General features: G+C 44.6%; 1 protein-coding gene across 2 annotated transcripts in view; it reads right to left on the bottom strand.

Annotated features, from left to right (window-relative positions):
* Positions 1-24,119, bottom strand: part of NT5C2 (5'-nucleotidase, cytosolic II) — a 957,242-nt gene that overhangs the window by 640,161 nt on the left and 292,962 nt on the right. For both annotated transcript variants that reach the window (XM_069611695.1, XM_069611694.1), the window contains exon 3: positions 17,424-17,497. In XM_069611695.1, the coding sequence (XP_069467796.1) occupies positions 17,424-17,497 (74 nt within the window). The remainder of the gene's footprint in view (positions 1-17,423; positions 17,498-24,119) is intronic.

Consider the following 24,119-nt stretch of genomic DNA (forward strand, 5'->3'; position numbering starts at 1 on the left):
GCTCCCCAAGCAACCCAGGCCCGCTTCCCTCTCCTTCCTTTTCAGGCTCCTCTGAGTCACGACCAGTGTGTTCTTTGCTTGTGTCTCTGCATTCCATGCCCTTTCATACTGTGACTATTGTATTGTCATTCCACTGCATTGCTTGCATTTTCCTCTTCCAGGTTTCCTTTGATTACCAGTGTTTGAGTATTTTGTTTTGCAATGTTACCATTATATTGTCTATGTGCTGTATCGTTTGCATTTCTCTTCGTCCCCACTAGGTCCCCTAAGAATACCAGCTTTGTATTCTGTATTCTATATTGTAGTTGTATTTGCATGCCCTTGAGTACCATTGTATTGTAGATTTGTTGCTTGCACCGTTTTCTCCACTCACGCTACGGCTCTGCAATGTTCCAGTGTTCTTGTTCGTTGGTGAACTTACTTGTTGCCCCCTCTATTGTGTGTGGCCCCTTGTGTGCCTCCCTCCTGTTTTCCATTAATGTGTGATCACCCCCCACCCCACTGCTGCCTGGGCTGACCCCCACCCTTACTCTCCACCCTGCACCCTCTATGGGGATCTCTGTCTCCCCCATCATCTTTAACTCCTATTCTATCGACTATCCTATCCCTCTCACCAAGTCTGGTAGTCAGAAGCTCAAAAGGGACCTCCTGGTCTCCAACCCAGGCCTCCCCATCGCCGATACCTACACCAGTGCTTCCTCCAGACAGCCCCTCACCGACATCCTGTCGTTCCTCTCTCCAGGCCAATGGACCCCCCCCATATGGTCTCTGTTCTCTCTGCTTTTCAATGGCAATCTGCTCTACGTCGCAACTCTCGCTCCACTGTCAAACATTCCTCGGACATCTGCCATCTCCTCGAAGAGCTCAATTTGGATGAACTCTCTCACTGAGACTTGGTTCACGGCCAGCTCGGTCACAAGTTTTGACACTCTCTTCTCTGATGGCTACAAGATCCTCTCTGAACCCAGAACCAAACGTCCTGGAGGGGGAGAAGCCCTGCTCTTCCCGGAGTGGATCCCTGCTCCCGTCTTTCCTTCACAGGCCTAATCCTCCTTTGACTGCCTGGTCTGCAGGCTTTCCATCTCTCCTGGCCTCTCTCACTGTGGCTACCATCTACAGACCGCCTGGCCAGGATGCCCTCTCCTCCTCCCTCCTTGCCTCTACCTCTAACCTTCTCCTCAGAACCCTCAACATCCACTTGGATGCTTCTAGCTCCTCCTCAGGGCTCTTTCGCAACCTCTGCGACTCTCTCTCTATATATATATATATATTCTTCCCTCTGGCACGGCTCACTCTGCAGGGCACACCTTGGATGTTCTGATCTCGTCAGACCCCCCCCCTCTCTAACCCTCACACCAATCCTGTTTCTTGGACTGACCACTTTCTTCTCTCCTCTCACCTGTCGTTCTCCGCAACTCAGGTTAAGCTGACGGCAGCACTGCCACCCCCCCTTCTCTGCAATCAGGTCCATGAAGCATGTGTCAATGGAGGCTTTTGCTGCTACTTGCTCTCCTCCTCCTACAACTTTGGCCGACTCACACTTCGACACAGCCCTTTCCTGGACAAACTCCTGGAAAAGCTGGCCATCTCCCAGCTTAATCTAGATACTGAATCTGTTGGTTGTTGTCCATGACCACCAGTCTGGCTTCAGAGCAGCCAGAACAACAGACACTGCTCTCCTGAACACCTGTGAAGACTTACTCTCACCTTCCTTATGTCCTCATTCTCTTTGATCTATCCTCTGATCTGAACACGGTCAACCATGCCATCCTGCTCAATCGTCTCTGTGACAACCTGGCTATCTATGATAAGGCCCTAGCTTCTCACTGATCGACTCTTCCAGGTCCAACGTGGGTTTTTCCTCTCTTCCATCTCTCTCACTACTTGTGGTGTTCCCCAGGGGTCTAACCTCTTTCCCTGGAACCCCTGGCCCACTGTAACTGTATCGCTACATTCTGCTCTAATCTTCAATGTTATGCAGATGACACCTCTGCTTCTCTCATACCTGACTGTCTGGCTGCAATTCTTCTCCCCCCTCCTTCCTTCTCTCCCCCTCCTTCATTCTCTTCCCCACCTCCTCCTCCTCCTCCCCCCCCATCCCCTCTCCCTTCTTCCCCCCTCCCCCTCTCTTACCCTCCCCTCCTGGCACTTCCTCCCCCCCCTTACCCCCACGCACTTGCGTGATCTGAATGACAAGGCCTAGTAAGATCGTTTTGTCCTCCTGTCTTCCCTTCCGGGTCCTTTAGTGCCTAGAAACACTTGTGTACAGACATGTTATAAATGACATATCGAACCGTCTTGCGAGGTAGAAAACCTTGGGGTCATTTTCGGCTCCACTATCATCTCCTCTCCACACATCACAGACCTTGCCAAGAAGGGCATTTTCAGCTGTTCCTCTTCTGAGGTATTCTCACCTTTCTCACCTTCTCCCAGAATCTCACTGTCTCCAGAGCCCTGGTTCTCCCTAGGCTGGTCTACTGCAACACTCTTGCTCAATCTACCCATCTCTACTTTCGCCCTGTTCAACTCGTCCAGAACAAGACAGCAAGACTTCTCCCTGGCCTTAAGCCCAGGGACCACACCTCTCTGGCACAAAATTCCCTCTATTGGCTTTCGGTAGCTGCAAGGTTCAAGATTGAGACCCTCTGCATCATCCACAAGGCTTTCTGGGGCCATGGCCCTCACTACCTTCAACTCTCTCCTAGAGCCTTTTGCTCATCTACGTCTAACTCACTGTGGGTGAGTCACTTCTCCAAGCAGAGAATGGGGGTGGGGGTGATCTCTCTCCTCGGGAATGACCTCCCTGCCTCTCCTCCTTGAGCTGGATCTCGTTAAGTACCGGAAGCTCCTCAAGCACTCCCTATTCTCCTCTCTTTCTCACCCAGTCTCCCCTGCTAACCTTAGCTTGCTCCTGCTCCGTCTGCTGACAGGTTTGCTCAGTGTCCTCGGAGTCTTACAGGGCATCTTCCCCCCTCCCTCCCCACCCTCCCTTGACCAGTCCGGCTGCACTTGCCACCTGGCCCAACTTGCACTGCCGCCTGGCTAACCTTGCACTACCGGGCTGGCCTTGCCCCCTGTAGTCCCAGTCTTCCTTGCACTTAACTCAGGGCCCTGCTGCTCTGGGTGAACGTGTCCCTGGACCCTCTCCCCTGCACTTCTCATTGCACACGCACAATCTCAATGACGCGCAGCCTAGTGAGATCATCGTCTTGTCCTCTCTTTGTTCCCCCACGCCTGCCTTGTTGCGCCTTGAAACACTGTATAGGCGCATAATAAATAACAAATCAATCAATGTTCCTCCCACGTATTGCTCATCTTTGATATATCAGATATCCGGATTGCCGCTTTGGAAAAAGACAGCAGGGGGGCACTGTGCATCGTTGACTCGTGGTCCCACAGCAGCTTCCATCCAGCTCTCGGCTGCGACGTCAACGCTGGTATGAGTAGCACACACCGCGCATGTTGCCTCAGTTCATAGTTTGCCTTTCCTTTCAGCACAGCCGTCTCAAAGGTCAAAGAAACCCAGACATTGAGAAAGAGGAAGGTGGAAATAGCAGAAATTCTCCCAGAGATAGAGGGGTTGGTTGTGAGGGTGATGAGGAATACATGGGAGGAAAATCCAGAAGAAAGAACATTACCAGTGGCAAGTAATTTGTTCTTCTAATGGATCGTGTCCTCCCACGTATTCCTCATGTTTTATAGACTCCCATAGCAGTATGTAGATGGAGGTGGGAATAAAGAGAATTTACTTATGATTTATGCTGTGAAGAACAGCGTTGCCAGATTTAGCCTCCTGACCCGAAAAAGAATCAAGGTAGTAATGTTTTGTAAAGATGTGAAGCGAAGACCAGGTTGCAGCACTGCAAATGTCCTGCACCAGCACACCTCTTTCTAGAGCCGAAGAAGCAGCTACCCCTTTTGTGGAATGTGCTCTCTAAGGAAGGCATGGTATCAAACCGTGAAGACAGACTAGTGATCACAGTTCAAGGGTGTTTATTGAACTTCAATGAGTTGAACGCCATCTAACCCCAAATCTAAAGATGGGAGCAAGATACGACCATCAAAAAATAATAACGCAATCCTAGTGGTGTGTCAAAATAAAAGGGCCTATACTAATAAACCTATTGCCAATCCTTACTTCTAAAGGCAAATGGTGTGGGATAACAATGTATGCAAAAAAAAAAGTGTTCAAGAAAGAATATGTCAGGATAGTTGAGCAGTTGGCTTTCCTTCCCCACGTTTTCAGCATGTGACAAGGCGGCACGTTCGAGTTTCGCGCACACTCTGGCTTCTCTGCCACGAGGATTCAGTTCAAAGCATAGGTATCAGGACCTTCTGTGCCAAGGTCACTTTACCATTCAAAGTCTCTGTAATGCAGGGTCTGACATAATAATCAAGCACTTAAGTTCCTTTCTTCTCAGGTTTTTCACATTCACAAGTTCTCGGGTTCACTATTCACCATGGCTCGCTCTCATTCAGGTGCACAATATTCAAAATTGGTCTCCCTCAATCGGGCTTGGACTGTGTCAAAAATGGAAGACTTTCGATTGTGCACAGTATTTTGCTTAAACCGTTGTTTGTCATTCTTATCTTTTACTTTTCCCAGTTCATCACTTTTAGCTGGACACCTTACAGAGACCTTCGATTGAGCACACACACACTTGCGGTGCCGGACCACTGTCACAGGTATCTTTCTTCTCTTGGTTCAAACATCCATCAGCAATTCAGCTTTCCTCGCATCGTTCATCACACACATTACAAATCTTCCTTCTTGCGCTCATTATACAGAGTTGCTGCTTGGATCGGTCTCCCCAAATCACTGGCTGTGTTAATCTTACTGGTGCTGCTTTAATCTTGGAGCCAAGGACAGTGCCATGGCGGCTGCTGCTCCTCCCCAACTTGGTCATGCAGGAGGGCCCCAGGTATCTCCAACGTACAATGCAGGAGTATCCAGTCTTTTTTCCTGGCCTTCCACCTTTCGATCCTAAGGACTTTCCCGCCAGAAAGGTCAAGGGAATCTCCCACCTGGTGCACCCTTCTTGGTTTGCCATCGTTTTCCCCTCGTTCAGCTGCTGTCTCGAAAACACTGTTCCTTCATGTGCAATACCTCGATCAGAGTGTGCTCTCGTGCTCCGCCTTTTATCAGAGTGGGGTAGTTTAATGGAAGGCAGATGTGAGCGGTTACTGTTATTTCCTTGACCTTGCCTGACCATAGTAGTGGGACATGTCAGGTACAATGCTCAGGTGTTAGTCAGTTTTCCCCCAGAGCAGGCTGTCAGTGTGAAAGTGTTTGTGTAGGAAAAGGGGATGGGGTAGAGTTCCCAAATATCCTACCGGGTAGGATGGGTTAAAGGTGTTACAGGGAAGGGGATACCGCCTCTCGCCATCAGGTGTCCCACTCCCTGAAGACCCCTCACCCAGGTGATCCTCCCACACTGGTCCACCCCCAGGGTATGGATCCAAAGGTGATGGCCATTCTCTGGCCACTTGAGCGAGATCGATCCCTGGGGACTAGCGGGTGAGACACCTTCTGGTTTCTCACAGCTTTCAGACCATTAAGGATCTCCTTGCCAGCCAGAGTGTACCCTTGTAATACCCAAAATAATCCACAGAGACTAACTTGGTTTAGAAACAGCCTGTCCAGTCTATGACCCGTATAGCCCACAAAGAGATGATCATCTTGTCTAATCTTATTGAGCATGCTTATGTAAAAGCTAAGAGCTCTTTTGGAATCCAATCAATGAAGCCTCTTCATCCTTGGAAGGATGCAGAGCTGGATAAAAAGATGGCAAGACAATTTCTTTGTGCCAGGTGAAACACTGACGCCACCTTAGGCAGAAATGAAGGACAAACCTGTCAAAACAACCTTATCGTTATAGAAGGTAGTAAACCGTGCTTTAGAAAACAAGGTTTGGAGCTTGCTAACCCTGCGAGCCGAGGGGATTGCTGTCAAAAAGACAGTCTTCAAAGTCAGCATTCTAAGAGGACACAAATGAAGGGGCTTAAAGGGAGCTCCCATCAAGAAGCTTAACACCAAATTAAGGTCCAAAACCGGAACAATAAAAGGAACTGGCAGAAAGATGCTAGTCAGTCCCTTTAAGAACTGGATAACAAAAGGAACTTTAAAAAAAGAGCCTTGTTCAGGCGAGCGCTTCAAAATGGAGAACACCGCCAGATAGCCCTTTGAAGTGGAAACCCTTATCCCTTGATGTTATAGATACAAGAAAAATAACACTGATGTTGTGTCACATGTGAAAGGATCTATTTTCTTATCTCTACACCAGCTTCAAAACTTGATCCAATGGCAGCAGTATAGAGAATTTGTTGCAGGCCTTCTTGCCAGAAGAAACACCTCCATTGCATCCTCGGGGAGATTCCAATCTCTGTATCTTACTCTTTCAGAAACCAGGTGTAAAGGTTCAGAGTTCTGATTTCTGGGTGGAGAAGGCAACCTCCCTCCAGAGTGAGCAGGTCTGCTCTTTGAAGAGGAAAAATCAGAGGGCAAAAGAAAGTTTCTAGAAGGTCATGGTACCACACTCTCCTAGCCTTACCCAGAGCAATCAGGATCATGGATTTCCTGAACTTCCTAAACCTCCTGTTGACATGAGGAATGATGGGCACTGGTGGGAACGGGTACAGGAGTGGAAATTCCCAGTCCACCACAAACGCGTCCCCAGAACTCCTATCTGAGACAATTCTCTGGGGCAGAACATGTTGCATTTCCTGTTGACACGGGATGTGAGCAGATACACTTGAGGGGTTCCCCAAAGGGTGAAGATCTCTAAAAGGACTTCCTGAGCCAACTGCTATTCGTGGCCGGCTGTGCTCTGCCTACTCAGAGCATCTGCTGCTGTGTCCTCTTCTCCGGGTAGCTGAACGACCGATAGAGATTCCTTCTTGAAGAATTCAAAACCAAAGCTGCATTGCCTCTCTGCCCAGTCATAGTGACCCTACACATCCTCTTGTTAAGGTAATGCATGGCCACTTTGTTGTCCATCATTATCAGGACATTCTTCCCCAGTACAGATGGCAGAAAGGCCATCAGCACTAGTCTGAGAGCCCTCAGCTCGAAAAGGTTTTTGTGTAGTCTGGACTCCGATGGAGACCAATGACCGCCCAAACCTGCGAGGAAGGTGTCCATAACTACGGGTATCTCTTGCCATGGTTGCCAAAAAGGTTCTCTCTTCGACACATTCCCCTTGCAGACCCACCACAGGAGATCCGGTGCAACCTTGTTCGGGACATGAAGGTATGTCATCCTGCTGGAGAATTGTGACCATTGGAATCTGAGGGCCCATGGAAGGCATCTCATCCTCTGACACCAGGGCACCAGGAAAATGCAGGATGCCATGAGGCCGAGCAACCTCAGAAAATCTAAGGCCGGTAGATGTTGGGCATTCTGAAATTTCATGACAATCTGCAGAATATGCCGAGCCCTCACTTCAGGTGGCAAAGTTTTCCGAGGAAGCATCCAGGACCGCTCAAGTAAATTTAAGCTTTGGAGAAGCTATCACGTGGGACTTCTTGAAATTGAGGGAGAAGCCAAATTTGTGGAGGCAGCAGCAGGTGATGCAGAGATGATCCAGAACCTGTTCGGGAGAACGAGCCCTGATTAGCCAATCGTCAAGGTAGAGGTAGAGGTAGATGCGAATCCCCATCTCCTTATACTTGCTGCCACTACTTCCATCAACATGGTGAAGTTCCTTGGGACGGAGGTGAGCCTGAATGGCAGTGAAAATGAAAACTGCCAATGGCGACCCTTAAGTACTTCCTGTGCTTGGAATGTTTGGGGGCATGGCGTAAGCATCCTAAAGATCGAGTGACACCATCCAATCCTGGAGTTTAAGGGCCTGGAGGATCTGTGAAAGAGTTACCATCTTGAACTTGTCCTTCCTGAGGAACTTGTTAAAGCGTCTCTAATGGGTTGCAGTCCTCCGTTCTTCTTGGGAATTATGAAGTAAGGAGAGTACCATCCTTTATTCCCCTCCTCTGTATGTACCAATTCTAAGAATGGGAGACAGTAACCATGGGCTACTGTTTGCAGGGCCCAAGCGTAATGCTTCACCATTCTTCCAAATATGTGTCACCACGCATATTCCTGTCACCACAGTCTTGTGGACTAAGGCCTCAAAAAGGTTTTGCTGTTGTGGCTGCCACGGATAGCAAGAGGCAGAGGTTGTGTGGGCAGCTCTACCCCCACGTCCTTGTGAACCACAGACGTATTCTCCTCTGTCCCCTTTGAGAGAATTGTCCCCTCGCTCTCCCAACCGAAGAATAGAATGTAAAAGATCAACCCCCTCCAACTCTGAGAAGTTGAATGGGATTACTGAGTTGCAGCTGCTCTGGAAGTTTTCAGATTTTCCAAATTCTCGTCGCCCATTGTAACGAACAGCTGAGCCATCAAAAGGCATACTCAACAGCCTTGCCTAAAAGTCCGGGGCAAAGCCAACTTGCGCAGCCACACAAACCTTCTGGTTATAGCGGTCACGCCATAGCATGACTAACTCAATCCGAGGTGTCAAAACCAACCTGCAGAGACTGGTAAATAGTATTTTTGCAATCCTGCACAAAGTTGAGGAAGCCTTCCCTTTCCTAACCCTCTGCGGCCATTGCTGCAACCTCCAACAAAGTGTATGAATCCTTTACTAGGCCACACGTAGCATTAATGGTTTTTAGTGCCATGCTACCCGCTGAACAAACACCATTTTCCCCAAGGCATAAAATCTTTTGGCATCCCTATTTGGGGGATTGTGGGATAGGCAGCTGCCTTTGAGGTTGATGGGTTCAATTTAACAACCATACTTCAGAGAGATGGATGTCTCGACAGAAAATCTGGATACACAGCCAGGGGCCTGTACTTCCTCGTCAAGTCCTCATTTACTGCTGGAGTAGTATCAGGCTTTTTCCACTTATCTGAGAGACTGTTGCTCAGTGTTGTATGGAAAGGTAGGATAGGATCCTTTGGAGGACCCCTATCAAGGATGTCCGTAAGATCATCCTTCTTATTTTCTGCAACATGCCTGCTCCAGCCTAAATACTCCACCATCTTGGCCATGACTGATCTATATGAGGCTTCAGCATGCCCAGTCACATCTGATGTGGTACACTCGACTTCTGGAGAAGTATGCAGGCCACTGTTGTCCTCCTCCTCCATAGAGCTCGTCACCTTGAAAAGGTCCTATGTTGATAAGGGCTTATGAGCCTTTGACAAATCCGTTGAGGATGTTGATGGCTGCGACATCGATGGCTTCTGTGTCAAGTTCTTCAACGCTGATTCCTTGGATGGAGAAGGGGAAGATGATGTAATGATGATTCGAGGAGCCGAATCACTCGACCCCACTCGGGGAATGTTTGAGAACTTACTGCACAGGCCTTTAGATGCACGAGAAGAACATTTTGATGATGCCCTGTTGGACTCACAAGGTGTGATGGGGTCAGAAGCCTTCTTTGGTTCACTGGAAGTGGTGGATGGTGGAGCCTTCGTGGAAACTGAACATTTTGAGGTGCAATTCCTCCAGTTTGCCTTTGCAGCCAACTTAACCTGAAAATGTACCTGTTCCTATTGGGTGATGAGTCAGACGATGACGATCGGGACCAATGGCATTCCTTCCTAGACTTCTTAGGCAAGGACGAGTGTCAGGATCTCAACCTATTGTGCTTAGCATGTTTACTGTGCTTTTAAGCTTCCTAGGTGAAAACTCTCTTGTGCTTTTGTCAGACCTCATTTTTGATGGGGTAGTAAAGGGTGATTTCAACAAGGGCCTACCTAGAGCGAGTTACCCCCACCCCCTCTCATTCAAGGCCTCAACGGTTATAGTCTACCTTTTTGCATACTCCTAAATAACAGGCAAATTCAGTGTGGATCCATGATGGACATCTTTGACCCACAATCCAAACACCTCTTGAACCCGTTATTCGGGGTAGACATATTAAAGATGTCGATAAATGCAGTAAATTGCTGAGGCAAACAAATCATTTTGAAGCGTGCTGTGCGGAAACCCAGAACTGAGGCAACAGGTGCTGTGCATGCTACTTATACCAGCATCGTCGCCATGGCAGAAACCAAGATGGAAGTTGCAGAGGGATCACGAGTTGAAAACGCACAGGGCCCTCTGCTGCGGAAATTCTTCCGAAGCTGCAAGCAGGATTATCGGCTATGTCAAAGATAAGGAATACGTGGGAGGAAACGATCCATTAGAACAAGGTTTTACAGCATACTGCGCTAGGTTGGGATTTAAAGCCATGTTGCACACTCCTAGTCTAGAAGATCTAATGTTCCAACGCTACAAACCAAACACCCTGAGCATCTGTACCCATGATATGTCCTGCAAGATGCTTAGTCTCACAATTATTTATAGTGCCCAAGCACACTTTTTCCTCTTGTTCCAGGCCTCAATGGAGGTCTTGGTCTGTCTCATGCCTTGGCCCTCTTTCTTCATGAGGAGGTGGCCTTGACTACTACCTGAGCAAGACCTATGATGTGCCCTCTTGCTCTAGGAGTGCTCAGCTGTTACCTAGCTCCTGCTTGCCACTCTTTTCCCTACTTAAGGAGCCCTCCAGCCTCTTTGCTATTGCAGTTGGGGAGCAGGTGTAAGTGGATCTAGGTCACTTGGCCTAAGCCCACCCACCTGGCGCCTTCATGGTTGCCGCTCTTTTTCACCACTTAGCAAGCCCCGCCCACCTGGTGCCTTCCTGCTTACTGCTCCTTTGCCTACTTAAGGAGCCCTCCAGCCTCTTTTCCTTTACAGCTGGGGAGCAGGTGTAAGTGGCTATAGGTCACCTGGCCTAAGTACCAACCACCTTCTTAGCCCTGCCTCTTCTTTCCAGCTCTTAACTCTTAGATCAAGGGCGTCTCTCGCCTGGGCGTCCAAAGTGAAAGGCAGTCAAAGAAAAGGGCAATTTCTGTTTGGACCTGTTCGGACAAGGGGGACCCAAGGTCTGACCCCCTGCTAAGACAGCAGGTAAGCATGCACCAACATGTGCTTACACCCTCTGTCCCCACAGGTCATCCCCACCCTCTCTGTCCCCCCCCCCTTCCTGCACACAGGAGTCTGTCTCGATACATTCTGGTTTCACCATCACCGTCTTGTTGCCAATGCTGGATTTTACTTTTATGGACTTCATTGATTCACGGTGCGTCACCCTTTCTCAACTCTCATGCTGGACTTCCTTTGCATCTTGTACTAGTGGTGGCCCTGAATCATGCTGTTCCCATCTTCATCTTGTATCCTGGCTTGCAACATTATGTGTAACTACTGACTTCTGCAATTGTATTCGCTCTCCCCACTTGCTTCTTGACTCTTGACTGCTTCCTTTCTGTTCTCTCCTCCCCTCTCCCGTTTCCCATCTCCTCCCCTCCTCCCCTTACTTTCTTCAATGCACTTACTCTATCAGAATTGTCCCTGGACCTAGTATGATAGAAACTTCGTCTGTTGCTCCCCCATCCCCTTACTGTCCCCCCTATCCCCTCCAGCACTATCTGAAATGTTGTCAGGCCTAGTACGATAGTCGCTTGTTTTGTTCCTCCCCTCCCTTTCTGCACCCCTCTCCCTCACCTTTTGTGTTCTCCGGCTTTACCAGAAATGTCATCAGGCCTAGTACGGTAGTCGCCTGTCTGTTTCCATTTCCTTCCCACTCTCCCCCTCCCTCCCTTCCTTCCTTCTCTATGTCTTAGCTCTTGCACTTTCTGAAATGTTGTCAGGCCGAGAACGATAGTTAAACTCACATCCTTACTGTTCATGGCCAGTAAGAATGTCATTGTATTTTTTCTTGTTCCCTCCCTTGCCTTGAAGTGCTTTGAAACACATTGTGTATAGGCGCTATATAAATAAACTATCATATCATAAGGGTTTTCAAGTTTCTCTAGCTAAGGCTGGTGGCCATACAGCTGCCACCAAAGTCTATGCTAGGGCTCCATCTGCTTCTCCTGGTATGCTTCTCTTTAAGCACTAAGCCCAGTCAGCTTCTGGACACAAATTCTCAGCAGGGCTTCTAATATAGCCAGCCTGTCTCACATGGCCTCTCTTATTCAGTGAATTATCCACCTCAGTTGCTGGTTTCGACTTCAAGATTGTTTAATGATCTTGAGTGACCAGTGCCCATGGCTCCGTGTTCTGAGGTTACTAAACCCTTTTCCGCCATGTTAGGGTCAGATAAGAGTGGCATGTAGGACTCCAGAGTCAGAGTTCCAACTGTTTAGTTTGTGGGTAAGCATGACCTACCAGCTGTCAGTGTTTTTTGTGCGAGTGTGGATATGCAGTCTCCGATTTCCCTCACTACCGTAGCATTTGCTCTTAGTTCCCGTTCAGGCTTCATGTGCTACTTAACAATGCAAGTGTATGCCTATATATTTTCTAAGAAACGAACGCCCAAATATGTAAAAGGACTCCACTGTTTCCAACACAACCACATTCTAGGTGAAGGTGAAGCTTTGCTCCATTTCCCTCCCTATTTTTTACATTTTTTTTATTTCCCAATATTAATTGGCAAATCAGTTTTCAACATACTGATAACAGCAATAAGGCATTCTAAAAAGATGAGTCCTGTTATTAAAATGGTATCATCGGCAAAGCTTACCAATGGGACCTGAATCCCTTCAATGACTCGAATGTCCAACGTGAACCTGCCAAATTCCCTTTTTAATGAAAGTATATACATTAAAAAGAAGGGGTGCCACGATTGCGTCTCATTTTAACAAATGATTCTGTACATTTCGCTCTTAAGCCAAATCACATATAGGAAGTAGAAACAGCGCAGTAAGCAAATTTGTAACAAACGTACAGGTACGCCATTTGGGCTCTATGTACCCGTCCTCCGATTTAGATTGTGAACAGAGTTAAACGTTCAATGGTATTGAAAATAAATTGGATTGTTTGAATACAAATGTTTGTCAATCAGCAAACACAAATTAACGACTTGTTTTTTTGTTCCTAACCCCTTTTGGAGCCACAGATAAAATGCTATGCATGCATTCTCTAAACGTTACGGCACATTTTATCTCAGAATGCATATATTTATTTATTCTATTTATTCACAAGTCACTTAATCAGGGTCATGGCCAACTCGGACAGGCTAAGCTACAGCAGGCAGTCTTGGCCATTTAGAGGTGTGCAAGAAACATGATGGGTGAAACAGTTCTTTAAATTAAATATTGTCCGTTTTCTACAATAAGTGCATGTGTGATAACTCTAGGGATGTCGATAATATAGAAAGGTATTTACCTCCCAACCCACGCCCCACCAAAAATGTAATGAAAAATATGTCATACATGCTATGGAAACATACTCTATGTTCCCTTCTTTTTAGCTTGAAAAGGAGATATTGCAACCTCTGTTCTGGGTTCCCTTTTACCACACAAACTCTGGGCAAGGACCCAAAAGCAATGTATTATTTTTAGCGTTAGGCTTTCGAAGCATCAAATCCTTCAGCTGTTAGCACAGTACAGAGTGTTCCCGTAGCTTATGAGATATGCAACTTGATGTTTGGAGGAAGGGGAGGCCTTCAGGGTTGTTTGGGTGAGAGATTACATAAAAGAAAACATTACAAAGCTACAAATCGAACTAATATCTAAAATGAAGCCAGTCTGACCCTTTTAAGTGATGCATCCCAGTAGTTGCAGTTGTAGGTACGTAACGGGTAGCAATTTAAGCAGCAGTAGTGAGGCAGTGGTTCAGAAACGTTTCTTTAGTTCAGGAAGTTGACGGTTTACGATGTGATGCGGTTTTTTATGCGAGAATGGCCAAACCACTTCACCTTCCTGTGCACAGTTAACTGAACATGCCCATAAAGGTTTTCATTTGTCATATGCACCAGATAAGCGTCTTTACCATGGCGCCACGTAAATCTTCAAAAAGCACATTCAAATCCTGCATTGTGTAAAAGGTTTTAGATGAGGGCCACTATAGACATATCGCACAAAAAAGCAGAGGGATCGTAACTGCTGCCAAGGGCAGACCACAGAAACCAGCACAGACAAAACCCTGCATTGACAATGACAAAAATAAAATAACATTTATGCTAAGATGTCGATATAACTGAATTTGCACAGCAATGGTTTCATTTAATGAGGGCCCGGGGCACAGTCCGCAAGGGATACAACTAAGGGTGCACATGCTGGGAGTGACAATCACGAATAAAATAAACTACTTTACTGAAACCTCATGTTGAGACAGGGCTGTTCGTATAGCGGTTAAATAAAACCCTTTTTTTGTTTTTAATACTTTTCCACCACCCCAAAAACTATTATTCCCACCACATATGTATATATTTTTTTTAATTCGTTATTTTGTTTTTAAATGGATATTTTGGGTTCATTTAAACATCCATTAGTTGTTTTCTATTCAATATTATCACTGCATACCAATCACAACCAGTGCTCCATATTATTTGGAAGTGGGAATATTTTACACCCTATTACCTTTAAAGTTGGGAGTAAAATGATTTTCTAAGGATTAAAATCGTAAGTTCAATTCTCAATTATAGTATTTTATAACCCAGTAAACGTGTGAAAAACGGAAATGGTAATATTATTTCTCTGCATCTTGTTATTCATGAACATTAAAAGATACAGGTTTACTTCTTCCAATCAGGCATTTACAATAGTAGTTTCTTCATGTGGTACTACGTGCACTATTAGTCAAAACATATCCATGGAGCTGTGAGGGTGAAAGCAGGAGCACACGATTCAACATTTGTTTTTCTTATTTTTTATTGGGAAAAATATTACTCCCCATTTGAATTTTTTGTGAGTATTTGCCCTTTTATGGAGTAAAAGTAGCCGATAGGGCTGATCGCAATTTATCTATTGTAGCTTTCCCACAAATTGCACTAATTCAATATCCTTAAAGACACCCTGTTCAAATAACCTTCTCAAAGATGAATGTAACCAACACAAGTTTAGAATAAAGCAAGATTGCTAGCGGCAAGACCAGCCCTTGACACGGTTTTGCTGGTCTTGGAGCAGGGGGCATGTAATTTCGTTATAAGCACACCTCTTCATTTATTTGGACAACCCAGAATTACACAGGCCACAACTCAAATATCTGTTAACATTTAAGGCACGCTGGACTGAAAACTGAATCGCAGAAATCAGTAATTTTGCCTGTTAAAGAGAACCTGCAATTACTTGGGGATTCATGCCCAAAAGTCCAAAGGTGTGATAATGGCATTGAGCCTCTATCCAACACAGAGTAGGTTTTACTTAGATATCAAGCATTAGACCAATCCCCCATTGTGCCTATTAAGGAGGTGTTCAATATATAAGACGATCAGTCCGTCAAATTATTGATTTATTACAAAATACTCCATTTTAAATCCCCACATATCGTTTCCACAATTATAGTTCTGGGAGTGAGGAACTAGAGTGGTAGGGTAAAATACTAAAGTTGATTTAAAAATACTTTATTTTTTAATTTGAAAAGAGGGAGGAGGGACGTTTTCTTCAGCGGTCACCAGGATATAGAGGTTTACTACTGGGCTTCTCAACTAGCATTGACATTGGCTTAAAAGTAACTTGACTGCCTATGTTAGACTGGGATTAGGCTGGGCTGGGGAAGAGGGAGTACATTTCCCTACAGTCATAGAAGCAGTCTGCCCTGATGGCAATAAGAGGGTGGGTTGTAAGGATAGAGGGACACTTGACCAAATCAGGGTACCGTCCCCCTCGAGGAAACAGAGGGAACTCCCCCTCGAGGAAACAGAGGGAACTCTGTAACCCAGGTCTACATGGGCCTTCAGTGCCAGAGACCCACATAGACACACGATTTTAACAGGAACCTTTGAAGGCAGCCAGCCATTCATTTAGAAGAGACAAACAGATCAACAATACAGAGGGACTACCTATAGGACTCTCAAATAACATGCAGTCTTCAATGCCATCAGTGACCCCCACGAATGCCCATGTATACTTTTCAACGACTACCAAGAGTAAAAAAAGAGAAAAGGGCGCCTCACTGTAGATATACTGAAATCTCGCTGTAAAAGGGGATAAACCAAATAATCTGGAAGATAAATGAAGGGAGGTGATGAGATTTCCTAAAACAGTTGTAACCACTCAGTTTCCTAACAATCAATTAAGAATATTTACATGGTATCTATTATACCTTTTAAAGGTTGTACAACACGAGTCAAGCAAATACGTAATTGTTTCAGGTATAAGATCAGGATGGGCAACTTTTCACACAATCTAGTAATCGCCAACTGTGAAACATTACCAAAACTGTGACAAATGAATTATCCAGGGTACTTGGAAGGCAGACTGGGGTAAACAGACATGTTTCTGATTGGTATTGGAGAGAATGAGAAAAAGAGAGGAACAAGGATCTCAGCTTTCAAATGAGATGTCTCAAGTCTACCTTAAAACCAAAATTAGTATTTTGCTCATGAAAAGGGTGAACTAAAAATAGGGGGCTGCAGGGGTAGGTATGGCTAACGATCTGTGCAAATTGGAATAACATGGGGAAGTTGGAGGGAGGGTATGCGGAAGGGAAGGAGCAGAGGCACTTTGGAGAAAATATAGCCAAACCAGCATTTCCACGGGAACAAAATACATGGATCCTAAATGCCATTTATTGAGGTGAGCAACTCTCTTTCTTTGTTCCCATAGTCATGCTGCCAGAATGTTTAAAACTTTTTTTCTATCTAACTGCCCCAGCTAATTTGTTTAAGCGGGTTAATCGTTCACACGCCTACCCTCCTCACCCATAGCTAGCCAAGCTGGCCCCTTGTGTTCTTGCTTTTTTCCATTTCCACAAATGAACAGAATTTGGTGGTCTCCGGCATGTGTGCAAAACTGCATTCCAAGTCATGCAGCAACTTGGCCAGGGCTGCATATATGTGTTAAACATCAGTGGGATAGCACAGATCTCTGCAGGAACACACACAATGGAGGTAAAACGTACTACATTGGTAAACAGACAACACATATCTGCAAACTGATATAATAAGGATAATTGTATCCAGTCTAGCGTTAAACCTGTAATGCTCACACGGGAAAGGTAGGCTAGGTGTATGGTGTGGTATGATCTGTCAAACGCAGCCGAGAGATCAAGTAGGATAGGGGAGTCAACACTTCCCAGACTCATGATCGCATCTGTAAAACATGACTACATATTCTCTTACTCAGTCTAGACAGAATCCTGCCTAGTGAGGGTGCATCAGTCTGAGGCTCTACAAATAATGTTCATATGGAAGGTAATGGCACACTAGAGAAGCTTCCAAAAAATGCTAGTCTGGAGAAAGGTCTTAAATTAGCTAAACTAGAGTGCATCTTTCCAGGGTAACCTCAAGATTCTGAGCACTCTGATAATAGGTGTGATAAGTTATGTTGAAGGATATCAGCAAGGAAGCTAGAAAAGATTAAGAAAATAGGTTACTGATGCATGGAGAGGAAGGGAAAGGGCACTTTCAGCAACTGGTTTACTCACCAGCAAGTGTGTAATCCATGTCAAACCCAAAGCATTTGATCTTTTCCATGGCCAAACTTCTGTTCACAAACACTCTGTTGGAGGAAAGAAAATACAGTGAGGATAAACACTAGAGATGTGTCTCTATACATACACTTCTTTGGCATAATGTATTTAGATGCACATTGTATTCAAAACCGTGGATGGTTCTAGTTTGGATTAATACATTTCATGGGTTCTGCATCCATTTTCAAAAGCAACACACGTTCAATCACATTTGGTTAACATTTTTAAGAAGGAATATGCAGAAGGAAAATATTTTTTTTTCAAATTAGATCGCTAACTGTATTCAGTAAATTCCATATGGGTTGTCATTGCCTGAAATTGGGTGCTGAACCAAACATTCATGCCCGGAGCAAATTTCATTGTGCTATCTGTGAGTCATATTTTAGGCTACTAGACAGACTTAAAAGTAACTCGTCACAATTTGTGAATGGAAGTCCTTCAGCAAACCAAACACAACATTGGGTGCCACCATTCCATGTACAAATCTTCTTCCTAGTGAATCAAATACGTTGGAAAAGTGCAGTCACCCCATAATCCTACATTTTCCTTTGTGCAAGGGGACCACGTTTGGTTTCCGGCAACTCTCTGGAAATAGAGCACCACATATCCACCCATCAGAGGGGTAGCTTACTTTCACATCACACACTTGCCAGATTCGCACAGGTATCATTCCGAAAAAAAGATATTGTAAAATTGTTCCGATATATGTTACACATTTTTTCCTTTTTGAATGGCTCTAATCCCCTCTTTTCTAACAAACCCTTAAGTACAATGGACACAATTCACAAATATTTGTATTGGAATACATCAGGAGATGCCCTGAGTGAGTAGCTCAGATTTGGCCCTACTATCTTACACTTCATTCACAACGCCTTACACTGGAGCAAATTGGGAACTGCCAGGATCTATATGGCTGAATAATTCAGATATGAGAATGGCATATTCAGGCTGGTTTTCTGCAATGGAAGACCTGAATGCCAACGCTTTGAAAAGAGCACAACACCTTTTACTAGGTCCTAAGGGAAACACATTCTAGTTCTTGGTTTGCATCTAACAAACGACACACACTTTACAGTGACTGGGTCTATACAGTATTTATTTGGTGCATGGCATTTTCCATGGCATCTCTTATTATGTTCCAGTGACGGTTTCATTTAATTATAGTGAGCAGGATTTTTCTTGTCGAGTTTTGCTTTCTGAGAGGACCCTGTTGGAGGAGGCAGTCCTACAAGTATGTTCGACAGAAAATATTGCCTTTCGCTATGATGGTAAAGTTGGTACTTGGGGTGCACTACCGTATGCGTGCACCTCCATGCCACACTCAGTAATCTGCATAATACTCCCATTAAAAATCAATTTTATGTGACAGTGCAGCACTGAATTTTGGATTTCACCAATGTTTTAACTATGGCACTTGAGCAATGGCATACAGGCCTGGAGATCATCGTGGCCCCTGGGAATTGAACAGGACTAGAAACGTGTGACCACTTGCGTTGAACGGTTTTCTTTCTTCTCTTTCAGGGTAAATCCCACCAAAATCTGCTATTGTATTTCACTTCATAAAATAGTAAGACCCACACCGTTTAAGAAGTATCCATTGAGCTATACACAATTGTGAAAATTCCATTGACTCATAGGTTAATAAAAAAAACTAGGCAAATAAATTATGCAGGGCAAATTGGCATGGTTAATTATTGATATAAAACTATACATCTGTGCAGATGAAACTCGTATGTGTGCTGAGCTTTAGTCAGACGTTTCTTATCAGGGAAGGAGACAGTGCAGCACGTAGATTATTCAACACTGTGTAAAAATACGGCATAGCCATCTAATATGAACCTCGGGACTTCATGGAAACCTAGGAAAAAAATATATGGTCTACTTCTACACAGCCAAGTATCTGCGTGTAGGTGGCAGACTTCCTACTCGTGATTGACTTTACAGGAGAGCTGCCAGGAAATTCTCGTGTTATTTTAATCTTTCTACATAAAGTGCTAAAAAAGGCGACGGTCCTTTTTTGCCTCCCTCACATGGAAAAATATAAATACTTTGTCATGTACATGAGCATAACAGGCGTGTAAAGGTTATGAGGTTCCCTTGCTCCCCTTGCCCTCTCCAATAGGTGTTAAACCAGCAGTAGCACTGCCATGCAATTTTAAAACAAATACTTGCGAAAATTGTTGGTTTGGGATAATCGCTGCAGAGGTCGATGTCCATAACAGGAGCATGGGAAAACAACAAAATATATTGTTCAACTTTGCTTATAAACCTTAAGACATCTATTGCTGCCTGGCTCATCCTTCCGCCGTGCTTGCGCTGATTAGCTGGAAAAGATCCCACCAGAAGTCAATTTTGAAAAATGATAAAACTGTTCTGCTTCCATCCCGTGGGATCAGGTCAGTCAGGAATCTGCATTGCCAACATCTCCAGAATGCGGGGATACCAGATGCACAAAAGTTGAGATGCACAAAAGTTTAGAACGGATTTGCCTTGCGTCCCTTACTTCACCCTAACTCACATGGCTTGAAATTTGCTCCTGCCAGCTGGAGTATGTGTAACAATACATTGGAAATATTACCTAGTGACACAAAGGGAATCGGCACGTAAAGCCAGGGAAATATATGAAATTGAAATTATCACTGCCACACTCAATGAAAAACCAACCTATAAAGACTCAGAATGCCTTTCGATCCTGACGCAACACCGGGTGTAGAATCCCAAGCATCAAGCCTCCACTTAAGGGTACAGACAGACAAAGTATTCAATGAAGACAAGGATGGACCAAAGCAGCGTTGAGGGAGTTGTCAGATGGAGGTCATTCTACGTTTGGAAGAGGAAAAACCCTGTGACTAAACCCAGCCGGTTCCTTACTGGCCCCGGAATGTTGGGAGAACGAGAGTTGAGGGGTATGAAGGTAGTGGGAACAATGTTACAGCAGTGCAACCATCGCTACCCGATATGGTTGATGGGAGACTTCAATGCAAAGATTGGTGATCTGCCATTGATAGAAGATATCACCAACAAGAAAGCATCGATGAGATCCAACAAACAGGGGACAATGTGGTGTTTGCTTTTTGCCATGCACAACCTAGTTAAATTGAATGGATGCACCCCTGGTGATTTGGGCACAGCATTCACGAGAATACAAGATAGATCAGCAGCCACTCTGGATTATGTATTCTCAAATAGAAGTGGGTTACATTATTCTAAAGATATGCGCATTGCTGAGCAAGAGGAACGTGACCATCTCCCATTATGCACATTAATAGTAATCCCTCAACAAATGACAACAGGAGCAGAGTATGATGGTAACGGGAAAATATATCTAAATGAGGGGCAAAACCGAATCCACTGGCATCAGCGAAACCACGACTCTGCTAATCGAATAGTGACCAAGATAGTATCACGGTTTATACCAGAGGGATCAAATGGGGAGGACAACAATGAAAAGATACTAGTGAATTTCTCAAAGATGATGCAAACTATTCAAATTGAGGTTGCAGACAAACGTGTGTATAAAACCAGTTTGGAAAGATCAAATAAAATGCCATTTCAGTGTAAAGGCCATGGTAAACTAAATAACAAAGCAAAAAAAATAATGCGTCGGGAGTTCAAGCAAAATATTATACAGTATAATAGTGGTGACTTATCAAAAATGGTACTATTGCGAATTAAATCTATTAAAAAGAACTATAGAAGTTGGCTGAAAAAGCATAAAAGTGAATATGAGATCATTCAGTGGAAAAACATAGCTAAACTCGGTCTATGAAATAATTCCTCTAAAATATGGCAAAAAAATAAAGTGACTATTAACTGCATCTCAAAAGCAACTTGGAGTAAACACATAAAAGCCACTTTAGGTCGTGTGGAGCAAGCAGAGGTGATCTTTCCTTTACCTAGTGATACTTGGGAGTGTAAGGCAACAGTACTGGATATTATTGTGATTATAGAAAAATTAAATAACTCCCGTGCTGTGGGTCCAGATGGTGCCAGCAACCTATTATAAAAAAAAAAGAACCACTGGACAGCTGCCCTCCACTTGCTATTTAATCAAACAGGCAAGATAGGGAGTATTCTTAAGACTTGGCAGGTAAGCCATATACTTACAGTCCATAAAAAAGGTGCATGGGATAACACAGCTAACTTTCGTATGTTGGCTATGTTAGATATTCCATCTAAAATTGCTACAGGAATTAAACGAGTGAATAATTGACATTTTTTGGCCAACAAAACCAGATTGGTTTTAGTTCGAAATCGAGCACAATGCACAATCTGCTAATGCTTACCTCGGCAATAGAACATGCAAGAAAAAAAAAGAGAAATGAATGTCTATTGTGCCTACATAGGCTTTTCCGCCGCCCTTGACACAGTGATGAGGAATCGTCTATGGCGGAATTTAAATTCCTGGAATATCCTGAAAGGTCTACTAAGAATGTTGATGTTACTTTACTCCGATACCTCTGTTCACTTGCGATTAGATGCTACGGGAAGACTATCTGCACTATTACCGACAAACAGTGGAGTCAAGCAAGGCTGCATAGTGGCAGCAATCTTATTTAATTTGGACCCCTTGCTAACTGTTCTCAGAGAGGCACAGCTTCACCTCACTGATGATGCCCAACAAGGCTGAAACACGTGTATGGGGCTGTTGTTGGTACTCTTGTTCAGAGAGAAATTTCCTAGCATTTCGGTGCTGGACTGCCCCAGGACAGGAAAAGACTGATAGGCAGGGACATTTCTCCTCTGTGAAAAGGACAGTGAGCTAAAGACTCTCCTGGGGGCCATCCACCCAAGAACAGGTCAATGGGCTGTGTTTACGCTGGTAGAGAGACTCCCAGAACCCCCTCAGTTTTGCTTATTTAATTTGTACTAGGCTAACATGCAAGATGTATTTGTAAACACAGGTGCAACCATGTCAAAATTCACACTGTGGTGCCTGGATGGCTGGCGTACGCCGATTATTTGTTGATCTTGGACTATACTCCTGTTGGTTTACAGCAAATGTTGGCATAGTGATTGACGAGTTAAATTGGGAGGCACAATGGACTTCGGTAAAATCACGTTGCTTAGCAGCGGCAAACGCTCTTGAGAGTTTTTATTGGTGGAAATCTGGGATATTCAGTGTCCGCTATTTTGACAATTTATATGGCAAAAATAAGAGCACTCTTGTACTCAGTGACCAATCTGGGGTCACAAATATGGTCAGTGGCTAGATGCATTTAAGGCAGGTTGTTACGTAAATTACTGCGGTTACCCCAGAGTGTTTCAGTTAAGTATTTTTATCTGGAGTTTGAGATCAAGGGGGTATCGGCTGCATATGTAATTCAATCTGCAATGTTTTTTGACAACCTATGAACATTATCTACAGACACTATAATTGTACTATATGTCGAGGCGTTTGAGGTTAGAGGGTAGTAAGAACATAGGAACAACTGGCACCCTAAAAGGTATGCATGGGAAATGGACAGCAGGCTACACTAACTTTTATAATAAACAAGGGCTGAAGTCTTGGTTAAGGAGGAAATTGCAAGACTTTAGCATTCACCAAAACATTGTTGACCTAGCAATAAAAGCCCAATAGTGGCAGATATTGTTATGCAAGGTCAATTCGGCCTACTATACCGAGCTACATTACGTCTTACCCGAGTGTAAAGACATTCCGTCCCTATTTATTAATGAAATGTAATACCTCAGAGTCGCTAGAGACAAGTGGAGCCAGTTTGGGATTGCTCTCTGAGTTGCAAAAATGTCGACTTTGTGGAAATTAAGTGATTGAGTCCCTCATTCATTTAATAATCGACTGTGATAGTCTTTGGAAGCTACGTCTCAAGTATCTTAAATCTTGCAGTAATCAAATTGTTCTAAATTAAATAGTGGATGTATGGGGCAAATTTATGATGGGCAATGATAGCAATCATATATTTTATAGTATCCTTTTATTTGAAGATTGTGAGTATTTTAAGATGCCTGGAATAGGTTTTTATCTTTCATTTTAATAAGTGTTAAATGTTTTTACCTAAAAACGCGAATATGTTAGACGATAACAATATAGTGTCCAAACTCACTTTGAAAAGCTCTTCACAGAACCGGCATTGCGAGCTGCCTGAGGCTCTTGCCGTGAACAATGTACCAACATGCTTCCTGGAGGAGGCGTGGCAACATCGGTACGTGATCTCATCACTTGATTTGGGCCACCCTTGAAAGGACAGAGGCTACCACCCTTGCGGCGCTAAGCCCGTTGGAGCCTAGCCCACCGGCTGTTGTGCGGCTGTTTGGCGCTGACGGCGTGACCATCGGACGGGAGACTGCAGAGGTGTTCCCTCTTTGATCCCGCCCCTGAAACAAAGCAGGCCATTAGGTACTTCTTATCTTAAACTCGCATCAGCACAAGAATTGAGTGGAAACTGATAGCTGTAGGCAGTGAGCCGAAAACCTGTACCGGGCAGCACCACAATGAAGATATCCGCGCTTGTTTGCCCACAAGTCCCGGAAATATCCTATGCCGGCCCACAAACAAGGGTCAAGACCCTTCAACAAAGGCGCATACTGAACCCCTGGACGCTGGCCAAATCTGCAGGAAGAAGCACGAAGGTAAGCCAACAACTCAAGAGCGGAGATATCAATCACATAGAAAATGAACCACTAAAAACC

The sequence above is a fragment of the Ambystoma mexicanum genome, chromosome 8 (genome assembly GCF_040938575.1).
Source record: "Ambystoma mexicanum isolate Mex_15411 chromosome 8, UKY_AmexF1_1, whole genome shotgun sequence".
Lineage (NCBI taxonomy): Eukaryota > Metazoa > Chordata > Amphibia > Caudata > Ambystomatidae > Ambystoma > Ambystoma mexicanum.